Here is a 12,385-nt window from a genome sequence, read left to right as displayed (position 1 = left end):
CACAAACAAAAAACCAAACCAAAAATCAGAAATCTTAATCAAGGTCCTTAGCTATGACTCTCTCCATTGAGTACTTGGTACTTGGGTATGTGCACCCAGTACTTGGGTACATGGTTACGGGTCCTAGGGGTGTAAGTAAGCATACCTATGCAACCTTGGATGATATGCAACATATTTAAAGGACTTGATAGTTGTCAAGAGCAACACAACCATCAACCAAAGAGGACTTAGTATATGTGCTTAGCTTTCATGCATGCTATTTCATCACTTGCATTTCAATTGGGCAATCTACTTGCACTTTGCACATACATAATCAAATCAACCAAATACAACAATTAAGGGAAAGAACATCCTATAGAAAAAGACTCCTTTGCATGCATCCTTGAAAGGGCTTGGATTTAGCATTAGCACCCCTACATCCATTAGGATAATGCTCATCAACTTTGTGTCCTTTTGAAGGTTATGCTTGAAGGTCCTTCTTTCACTTTCCCTAATGTACATAAGAAGTGTGGTAATTAACAAACACATTGCCTCAAACCATATTTTTTATGTTACACTGATGATTTTGGCAAAACAAGAATCTCTCATCTTATCAAGCCCCTCAAACACATCTACGCACAATGGCTTTTTATGGACAAACAAAAGTTGGATACTAATTTTCATAGAGTAGACCCATTTCTTGATCTTCTCATCAAGAGATTTTCATTCCATTTTTCAAGCATCGTTGGTTTCAAGATCTCTGCGCCTAAATTGTATAAACTCTATTCCACCACGAACTTTCTGATGAGAGTGAACACTCGAAGACATTCACTCCCATACCACTTTTCACCATGCAATGTGATGTACTTAGAAAATCCACCATAGTATCCAATGGAACCAAGCAGAATCCGCAAGTTATGTTTGTTGACAAACAATCAACACTATCACCAATGCTACCGCCACCATCGTTGTCAAAGAATGTAGAACTACTGATGTTGTCCTCTATACTCAAACAAGATAGCAGGGTTGATGACTTCCACTGAAAAAATCAACCAATCTATCATTGTCTTCCAAACATAATAGGAACACGCCAATCCGATCAATCATATCTCAATCACTCTGTCTTTCAGAATCAAAACCATACATGGGCCTTTGTACTAAGCATTAAATAGAGACAAAGATAACTAAAAGATGCATCACCTAATGGGCTATAGGCAGGTACTCAATACCTAACGATATGGATCCCTCCACATATAATTCCACCACTATCTTCCCAGATGACTTTGTGGTGACCTTTCTAAGGAACTTCCAAAAACAACAAGGCAACCTTCCTCTGCCACTCAATTGTGGACCTTTAGAGCCCCAACCATTGCATTACCTAAAAATCACAAATTTAAACACAAGAAAACTCAAAATTCAAATCTAATTTCATTTCCATTCTGCTTTTGCTTAAACCTGCTCTGATACTATGTTAATGTTTTAGACTAGGAATGAAAATAAGGAGCAAAGCAAAATATATGAGCAATAACACCCAAATAATTATCCTAGGAAAATCCTTCAACTTAAGAGGAAATACCCAACAACACAAAAATATCGCTTTAGTGATGAATAAACAAAAGTTTGAAATACAATTCCCCAAAACTCCAGCCTCAAACTAAAACAATGATCTTCAAAAACAATGTAAATGCTCTTCAAAAACGTAACCTCTCAACACTTGAACATAGAAACTCTTCATAATATGTCTACAAGTCTCTTCATGTTCAAAATGGGTGTCTCTTCATATTTCCAAATGCATGTCTCTTCATATTTCCATACGCAAGTATATGAAAGAGCACTATCACGGGTAATTAGGATATCTCCTACAACTACAAATTGTAAACATCAACAGCGCGATGCATGTTTCTGCTAGATATTGTTAAGATTTTTATAGCAAAAAATGTGCTATCTAGATCCACTAAGTATTTCCTAGAAACCTTTTTGGAAAGAGATTTGCTTTAAGATGTCTATATAAGTTCTCTAGAAGAGTTTAAGGTCTTCCCAAGGAAGCTTATACTCTTATGTAAGTACAAAGATTTCCTTAAAACAATAATATTCCCTTAAAAACAACAATACTTGTTTTCAATTATCAAAGGAAACTACTAGAACCAAACACAATTTGTATGTAAGGAGAGAAAGGTTGGGGAGTTTGGATAATGAATTGATCTGACCCAAATGACTAGACCCCTCGATGCTTTTGATATATAGCAATGATGTTGGTTTTGAAGAGCACACGATTATACTGAGAGGGGAGGTGAATCAGTATAATAACAACTTTTGCAATTTAAAACTTTTATCCAAACAATAACTTCAAACGCTGAAAAAAATAATTATGCACATCAACACAATAACACAATGTTTATGTGGAAACCCAATGCGGGAGAAAACCACGACAAATTAATGCTTTCTTATAGAAATTGTTCTTTTACAATATTTTATAGGCTACAACCTACTAGAGGCTCCAACCCTTTTGTTTATGAGCACCAACTCATTGAAAACTCCAACTCCCACACTTTGCAGACACCGACTAAAAGCACCAACCCCCACTATTGTCTCTGTGAGCATCAACCCCCTACGCACAAACTTCTCTTCCACCTTGATAATGCTGCCGACTCAACTGATGATGGACATTTTACTTCAAACCTCTTCTCTTTAGTTTAATATTTATAACTGCTTTGATTCCACACTTATATTCCAAAAATATCATCCTTTATAACCTCCTCTATTCTCTTACTTCAATATTTTGTTCTTTATCCTCTCATTTTTATTATTCTGAAGTAATCTTATTTTTTTCTTCACATACATCTGATTTCTTCTTATTAGCATACACACAGTCCTGATTTTATTTATTTTTATTCCACATACATATTCATCAAATATCTCACCTATTCTTCATATTCCTCTCACTTTTAATACTCCTCACACTCCACCTATTATTCTGATTTAACATATATCAGATAAAAATATCTGAACATATATTTCTTCTATTTGTTTTGTTGCTTCTCTTCAAACTGCAGATACTTTTTTGCAAATTAAAAAATGACTCTTCTTTTATATCTTGAGAAATAAAAATATATCTTTTTATTCTGAATAGGTGCACCTCTTTATAAGTCACGATAGTGAATTTAGATTATTTGCATATTATGCTATGACTTTAATTGCACCCTTTCCTTAATTTAACATCATTTGTAATTGTACTACAAACAAATTTAATTGTTTTTAAAAATACATCAGTCTGTTCCATCTTTGATCATATCTGTTTATTCGATGAAGATATCACTGGGCAACTCGCTGTTAACTATCACACAACACATTTTCAGGATTGCCAATGTCTATGCACAACTTCTACTCTGACTTTGGTGACATGGTAGATTTGATTGAACAACTGGAAACATATATTTGTAACTCCTGTGATGTGCTTTTTCTATCATATTTTCCATTGTCATCCTTGCAATTTGATAATCATATATAGAGACTAGGTCATCACTGTATGTATTTTAAAATAGATTCATTTACTGCAGACTGATATTTACGATGACTAAGCACTTCAAACCCAACAGTCATCTCTTGATGTTGATAGATATCGTATTGTTTCATTTCTAAAATCTGGCATCATCTTTCCAGCACTATACATAATATTTGATATTAACATCTCACCGCCCAAGTCCTTTGTTTACATCTGATTTTCCTTATGCTCAGTATATACAAAACGACATCTGTAGATGTTCGATAGCTTGTAGCAGGCTATTGGTCTTTATTAATTGTTCCATACTCATTTGATGGCATCCTTTTATAGTTATTGATAAGTCAAGCTTTTTTATTATAGTTGTTGGTGATAATGGAGATGGTTGCCCTGTCATACTTGTTCAACGTTGTTTGTATGTTAGTTGATATCAATGCCACATATATGTTATTGACGTAGGTGTCTTCAAATCCTTACTCTTAAAATGCTGTAAATCATAGTCAGAATTCTTTTAAACACTTCTTTACAGTATCACTGTTTGTTCTATGTTGGAACCATTCCAACCACGTTGACTCCATATGATACAACTAATATTTTCCCTTTTTAATTTGACTGCACTTGTTACTGAATCCCTTATTGTAACTTTTCTATTCATGTCACCATCCATTCAATGCATCATTACCATCTGTCGTATTAACACTGACTAGAAACCCACGACATCATTTATTCTGATTGCTGGTGCCATTTTGGGAGATTTTCACGTCCTTATTGTTGCTGTAGCATATTGCTTTGTTGGTAGGTACATCTTTATTCGAAGGGTGACTCTTCTGGTATTTTCTACATTACTTGCTCCAAGGTTGTATTCAAACCACTGTGCACGCTGCTTATCTTATTTACCTGGCCGTTGATGCTTCTTGCTATTGTGTTGTCTTAGATCAGGGCCCTGTATTATCTCTAATCCATACTTATCTCTGGCCTTTACAGATTTCATGACACCATGTATCTTGGTTCATATAGATACTATGTTTATGTTTTGTCTGCTGCTCCAAGTCATACATCAATCTTTTCTATTAACAGAGTATGTAGCTTTATAACATGGTACCTTTTATTTGTCGCCATTGTAGTCTTTGGCTTCAATATAACATTCATGCATTTTGTCATATGATATTTAATCTCATCTATACCTAGATATAAACACTTTTGCACATGTGACTTTCATTTGCTTCAGTCGTGTAGAGGTTATTAATATAATTCATAAATGTTTGCTTCCTATTATTACTGTTGTCATATAGAGACATTTTAGATTCATCTATGATCACTGTATCTACGCATTCATGCCATTAATCTTCTATCATTGTATCTGGCTGCTACCCTGTTTAATCGCCATGTCATCATACTTTGACATTTGATTATGCTCAACATGGATATCACATTTGCTGCATTTTCTGACATTCTTAACTTTGACATCCATGACAACATCTCATCAGGTTTGTGGAAATAACAAGCAATTGAATCTACAAAAGGCAACTGATTTATTTTCAGAAACAAATGAGAATGTAATTCCAAATCTAATGGATACAAAACAAAATTTAACTGTCTGGTCAATAAAACAACCTAAATAAATTGATAATGACAAATCTAAACTAAACAAATCACACATCCAAAACTAATTAAAATGAAGAAACTAATCTAAGAAGATAGGAAATCCCACACCAGAAGCAAAGTACCACAAATGTAGAGCAGAATTTTGATTGGAGTGTGTCCTCACATCCAAATGCACGTGATTTATTTTCCCCGCTGTCAGTTTACTATGGTTGAATCTCCAAAGTAAAGCTAACTAAAATGGCGAACTTAGATAATAGAAAATGGCAATTGCTGTTAAATGCTGTATTGAATTAGGTAAATGCTTCTCATAGAGAAATTTGGGTAGAGTCTACTTTGTGTAAACCTCTTGAACACTAGAAAATGGATAGGATAGCACATTAAGTAAAGCAATGGTTGTTGAGAAGTGAAAGTGCAGTCATGAATCTTGAGTGAATGAAATAGAAGAGGAAATGCATGAAGAACTCACTTTTTGGAAGTAAAGCATGCATTTAACTCATTTTGATGAAATCACCACTTCATTCAGGATTTGCTGAAATGAAACTATTCTTGCCACCTGCTGAAAGCAACAAATTCACTGAAGTGCAAAAAACAACTTCTACATGAAACAAAAACAAAGAAAAGCAATAATAGGTAAAGGGAAAATAATTGAGACAACTAAGAGGTCTTAGGAACTCAGCAAGCAACTTTTTACCTTTGAGACATATTAGCTACCACATCATCACTTCTATACACCATAATGGCCTTTTGCAGATTTGCATGATTGTATGTTTTTGGGTGCATATAGACTTTAAACACAACCTTAAAATAGAAATTCCAAATCGCCCAAATTGTTTTTCTATCTATCATTCACAATTTCACATATAAGAGTTGATTCCAGATTTCATGCTTCGTGAGCTGAGGACTCCAGCCTTTTTCAACTTGGTTGAAAGACTCGCATTGCAATTTGGACATTACATTCAGTAATTATAACTCAGGCCTTCTTCACAGGGTGTTATGTCAGTTCTCCTCAGCCCTTTGTATGCTTAACAAGCAGTGGGGATAGAATTCGTCCCTGCACACTTGAGTTTGTAAAATTATAAGTCTCTTGCAGCCCAAAATGAGCCCAAGTTTGCTAATTTTCTTTGGCGTTAGGGCTATCAAGAGCTCTTGCTTGATAAAAGACGTATGCATATTGGGTCTACTCGTCCTGACTCCCCAGCCAGCCACAGATGGTAGCCCTTCAAACACCTCCTTTGGACATGCCCTCTTGCCTAAGATACTTGGACACTATTTGTTTGGAGATATGGCCATGTTATCTAGTAAAAAATGTCATTTTTGCAATTTCTTCGGAGCTTTGTTTCAGCACCAGAAATCTAGAGATTGTGCTATTTTCAATGCAAAAACTTTAATTGTTGTTTTTCTCTCAATTTGAAATGTCATGCGCTTACCTCTACGTACTTTAAGATCCTAGAACCAGCAACAAAGGTAGCACTAGAATGCCAACAGCTGCAGAACCTCCTCAACAATTAAGGAAGTGGTCCACGTACTTTTAGCAAAGCTTTGATCAAAGGGAAACATATCGCAATCAGATCCCTGTCAAAAAAGTCACCCACACGGCCAAAGCCAACTCTAACAGCCTCCTTCGCAGAGGGATTGGGCCCCCTCTCCCTGTGAAAAGCTTAAGGGCGATTGCAGGGTGCTGTCAAGACCCCTGTTCGATCTCCAGTGCCTGAGTGGTGAGTGTTGGTGTTGCTCGCTGAAAGGTCCCTGATCCTCCCCCAAGATTCCTTGCCGGGACGATTCTCTTCTCCTTCCCTTGCCATGCCAACTCATGCTTAGTGGCAGCACTGTTATTTATTAGCCGGTAGCCTTTAGTTCTACATTTATATCGCCTGTGTTCTGATAGGCCATGCTTACTCACCAGCTGCTTCTAATTGTAAACCATGTAATCATAAAAATTTATAATTAGTAGATAATAATTATTAATGTATTTCTAATACTTATCCGTTGTTAATGAAAATTACTCTACATGGTATTCGAACAATCCTTATCCTGAGCCCTATGGCTCGTGTAAGCAAGTCATATGCAGAGAACTATACAACCAGAAACCCCTAAAACCTATATCTTATAGAACTGAACATTGAAATCATACAAAACAATAGACAAATTGTTCAATACACATTTATGATATTTGGCAGGAACAATTATTCAGGAGAAACCGAAACAGAACCGACCTTGAAGAAAAGAGGATGATCATATGAATTCAACTTTTTGAGAACTGTAAGCCAATCTGCTCTTTTGGGTTTCATGATCTTAACCCATTTCCTTAACAACGCATATGGGTCATCCTCCCCTGTCATACAAATTATATGTTTGATAACTGCCCTACTTCTTCCACTCATTTTTGGAGGCAACTCTTCAATGAGCTTCCTCTGTGCAACATCCACATTTTGGACTTGTACATCAGTCCACCTCAACGCATATTCCTGTGTTTTTACTTGATGGGAGGAGATTTCTTCAGCGCCCAAATCCAAAGCGTCTGCATACGTCGGCTCATTCTCGTGGTCTTCTGTTGCTGCTGTCAATAAGAACCCGTTATGACAAGTTTTACGGCAGTGAGATTTCCTGCCCCGCCGGATAATGTGTTGAACTTTTGATTGATAAGCAGATGTTTGGGAAATGTTTTTGGTAAAGCGGAAGGCGGATCCCCGTGTGGCCGGGGGCACTTGTTTGATATGAATGCTAACTAGCATATATCGTTGAATGCAAATCGCCCCTTCCATCGAGGAGATGCATATTGGCATATGGGAGTAGACTGTTTAAACTAATTTATTTCTTCTTCCTTCTTTTCCGACAGCATGTATTACAAAATGAATGCCTGCCGGTCAAGTTCCCAAATGACAGAAATTATCAGTACTCGCTGATGTCAATTTTCAGGCATCTTATTGCTTAAGAGAAAATTACGCTCGTTAGCAGCAGTGGTAATCCACCCATTTTTATAAAATTAAAGTTTACTATAAATTTGTTTTACAGATTTAAAATTTAAAATATTACTATGCAATTATTATTGCATATATTGCTAATTTATAATTGTTTTCTATAATTTAATATTACTTTATAATACATATGAATATAGAAACTTTAAGATATGAAATTTTTGAGAAATATTACTAATTTATAATATATATTATATTAAATTTTGACTTTATCTTAAAATGTTAAATGAAAGGTATTAACATCATCAAACTATTATGACATGCTAACTGTCAAATTTTGGGTTTGATGATGTGTTTGGGAATTATTGACAAAGAACTTTTTTTAACTGATTATTAATATTTTCTCAAAATTAATTTTTTTTTTTTTAAATGAATTATAAAACTTTTAACTTAAATATTCTAAAATTATTTATCACCAATATCATTGATGGACAATGGAACTTTGAAGAATGGTACAATCGATTCCCAATTCATTGGGACAATTTTTTAACTTTATAAAGTTCCTATGATTTTTAGGAAGTATGTGCTTAAAACAACTCTCGCTATCTTTGTAAACTTTGAAACATGTAAGCAATAGATTCAACAACCATACAAAGATAACCATGCACAATAACACCAAATATGTTAACTAGGGAAACCCTTGATTAGAGTGAAAACCCCGTGAGAATGATGCCCACAAGATGATGTACTGACATAAAAAGTTTCTTGTTAAAGGATAGATGTTGTTAGGAGTCAATAAATACAATCAATATATGAGAGTATTTGTTTGGAGACTTTGAATCTCTATTAGGAGATTACAACCCTATTAGGAGCTATGCCAACTTCGTTAGGAGTTGAAAGGAGGACAATTTAACCCACTCTCCATATAGCCTTAGAAACAATCTTCACTAGACCATCTTCCAGATAAGCATATCCAAGATCTTTGAGTTAATAACTCTTTTGTCACTATAGTTCCTTTGTAGCTCATAGTACATCTACAACATAAATCTCTACTCTAATCAAATAGATGGTTGCATCATGCTTGCATACACAATAACCATCTACACTGGATCACACTTTCAAGTCTGCATTACAAAAATGATCTCACTAAGATTATAACCAAGGAAACAACCTTTCCTTTATACCAAGTCCTAAAGACAATAGTGAGTTGGTCTTGAGGCTTTCCCAATTTATAATAATAATACTATAGGACATCATTAAGATATTACATTACATGTTGCATTACAATTTTACTCTTTCCAAAATGACTTTTACAATAGTCAGCTCACACAAAATAGACTCTGAACACAAATATGTCTTTGACTATCCTTCAATCAAAAGATATAACCATTTTACTAATAACCCACTTTCTAGAAATTCTCTTTGAAAGCAACCTCTAGAAATCTTTGCATGACTCTGTTGAAACTACAATTCTTCTTTTGTGAACATAGACTTAACATCGAGACATGCTCTTGAAGCTATCTTCAAGTGCCCATAACACACTTCGTTGACTATTGACCACGTCGAACAATTCTTCCCTTTTAACTTTGGAACTCTTCACAAAACAAGGTTTATGTTGACATCAATGACAAACACTGTCGTGAAAACAACACATAACATTTGAATCATTGATCAAGCATTACTAACATACTCCCTCATAGGAATACCATCAACATTCATTCTAATGTATCCTTATTTAGTTATTGTAAGGGAACACTTTGACTCTCATAATTCTTCACTTGATCATTTTTTTGAGTTTGACTTGATTGTGTATCCTTTGATACAGTAGTTATAGGAGGTCTTCTTCACTTCGAAAGACTTTAGAGACTTTGGAGATTGGTATTCATGAGTATCAAACTTCACTTGAGATAGCACATTGCATGGTTGATCATACTCACGTGTTGGAGATCCTCTTCAAGTCCCTCAAAAATTCTACATTTTGAGGGTTCTTTCTATTGATCAGGGAAGATTCTTGGATACACGTATAGCACCATTTCTTCCTAAAGAGAATATCATCATTCATTTTTCTTGATGCAACTTCTACATTGATCCAAGATTATTTATCATGAGTGTAGTGTATTCTACATTGAGGAAGGGCTTCTTTTCTTCTCTTTCTACTTCATATTTTGAGGAGATGCCCTTGTCTTTGGAGTTTGAACCACAATATTACATGGATCAGTTACCATTGGTTCCTTGTTTGTCACCTTCTTCTATTGGGATTGACCCTGATTGGTTTGTGACATCTTCATTGTTCATAGACATGGTGACACATCATCAATTTTTAAAGACATCACATATCATTTGGATTCCCCTTCCTTCTTCCTATCCAAAATGGGAAGCATTCTTGTATTTGTACTTGGTGTGTCTTCTTCCTAAGTAGATAAATGTTGTTTGTAGGAATTGGACCACATTTTTTCTCCAAACACTCCCATACTTGCAAAAAATCATTCCCTATGGGGGGGTATCATGTATTCTTATTTCCTTCCTATGGAGGGATTCTTTATTGTATATGTACGATGTATGCAATTATAAGGGGAGCTTGAGTACTCTATCCATTCATGCATCTTCTCATTCTTTTCTCTTTTGATTCCTAAGGCAAAGTTGTTTATTAGTGTCCAACACTTAGTCATTCACAAGGTAGGATTGGTCATCCATCACTGCAACTCAACCATCTTATACAAGTTGAGAAATGGAATAAAGACTTATACATATTTCAATTAAGTGTCGAGCAATAGTTATTGCCGAGCAAGTCTGAGATCACTAAGTACTCCAGTATAAGTTGAGTTGGTCAGAAGTTAGTATATTTTCCTAATACATACATATGTCGAGTGTAATAGAGACCGAGTATTACAGTGTAAGCTGAGTAGAGTTGAAGTTGAGAGACAACATGTAAAATAGACATGGTTGAGCATTAGTAAGCTACTAGTGTCAAGTAAGAAAATTTGATATATTTGTTTGGAATGGCACATAATCTTATGTTAACCATTTTTGTCTAGTTGGAGGTGTATTTATATGATGGAGAAGTTTTTATGGAGGTAATTGCCTCTTCAATAATGGATTACCAATGCATATGCAGGGAGATTAGCCAATCAAAAAATTACAAGGACAAAGCAACAAAAGAGTTGAATCTAGATTCTTGATTGAGATCTAGAAGCTTCACCAAACATTTATTTAAGAAGGGTTTTAGACCTAATTTGTGTGTGTGGAGCATGTGTGATTTCAGAGATTGGATGCATGCAAAGTTGAAGGTGAAACATGTAGAGCAATCGAGCAATGCAGTGAATAGTTTTGAGCTAAGTCATTGAAGTTCAATCACATGGAGGTGATATTGCATTAGATAGAGGAGATCTAACATCAGCATTGAAGTGTAAACCAAAGGATCAAGTAGTGTTACATTCTAATAGGTGTTTTAGGGTTAATTTTTATAATAAAGTGGTCCTAATAGGCCTTTGTAAATCTCCTGAAAGAGGACTTACTTGGATGTGATGTAAAATTATTTGATAAAGGTAGACCTAATAGTCTTGCAAGCCTTTAACAAGGTAGACCCCTCATAGGGACACTACTACATTTGTACCCAAATTGCAATGGTAGGTTTTTACAATTGTGATGTCTAATCGTTGTCCTAGTGATAGGACCATGAATTGGCTCCCGTTGAACAGGCGTCAAACTTTTTTTGTCACAAATTGTGATGGGGAGGTAATCAATCATAATGGTAATGGCTCACACTATGGTTTAAGCTTCTAGTTAGTCATCACAATTGTGACATCAATGTGATAGTTGTTCTATAAAAGCAACATTCATCTATTGGGATAGGTTCTTATGATCGTGATGGTTGTGTTGTGCAAGTGACAACTATCCGTTAGAATTGTTAATGTTATAATTCTATCAGATAAATTATATTATATATATGAGATATATAATATATGACAAATATTATATATCAAATAATAAACTTATATTAAGAGTGATATATATATATATATATATATATATAGTTTTATAAAAATTATAATATATTGAGAGTATATTACTTGTGTTATAACTATAACTAATGTAAGTCAATATGTTAAAGAGACATGTCTCTTCAAGAGACATGCGTCTTTATTTCACAAATATATTCATTCATCTAATAACTTGGAAAACACATAAAATTTCATAAGTGCTATTACAAGTTCAAATCTTATTTCACTAACATGGTATCAGAGCAACTACAAATCCCTGGGTTAAGATTACAACTAGGTTGGAAGGAAAATCAATTGGAGAAATGGATTCTCCATGTTCTCTGCAGATCACTAAAGTGCTTCTTGTAAATGGATATGTGCAGGGTCTTCCAGATTTTTGAAAAATC

The 12,385-nt window shown here is 34.8% G+C and overlaps 1 protein-coding gene across 1 annotated transcript in view; it reads right to left on the bottom strand.

Moving 5' to 3' along the window:
• LOC149554087 (Tetratricopeptide repeat (TPR)-like superfamily protein) overlaps positions 1-7,977 on the bottom strand; it is a 32,489-nt gene extending 24,512 nt beyond the window's left edge. Inside the window, exon 1 of the mRNA XM_089789425.1 lies at positions 7,297-7,977. Within this exon, the coding sequence (XP_089645551.1) occupies positions 7,297-7,866 (570 nt within the window). The 5' untranslated portion in view covers positions 7,867-7,977. The remainder of the gene's footprint in view (positions 1-7,296) is intronic.
• Between the last annotated feature and the right edge of the window lie 4,408 nt (positions 7,978-12,385).

Source organism: Cupressus sempervirens, chromosome 6 (assembly GCF_028749045.1).
Source record: "Cupressus sempervirens isolate cs-2001-9-10 chromosome 6, ASM2874904v1, whole genome shotgun sequence".
Taxonomy (NCBI): domain Eukaryota; kingdom Viridiplantae; phylum Streptophyta; class Pinopsida; order Cupressales; family Cupressaceae; genus Cupressus; species Cupressus sempervirens.
This window is presented reverse-complemented; position numbering and strand designations above follow the sequence as displayed.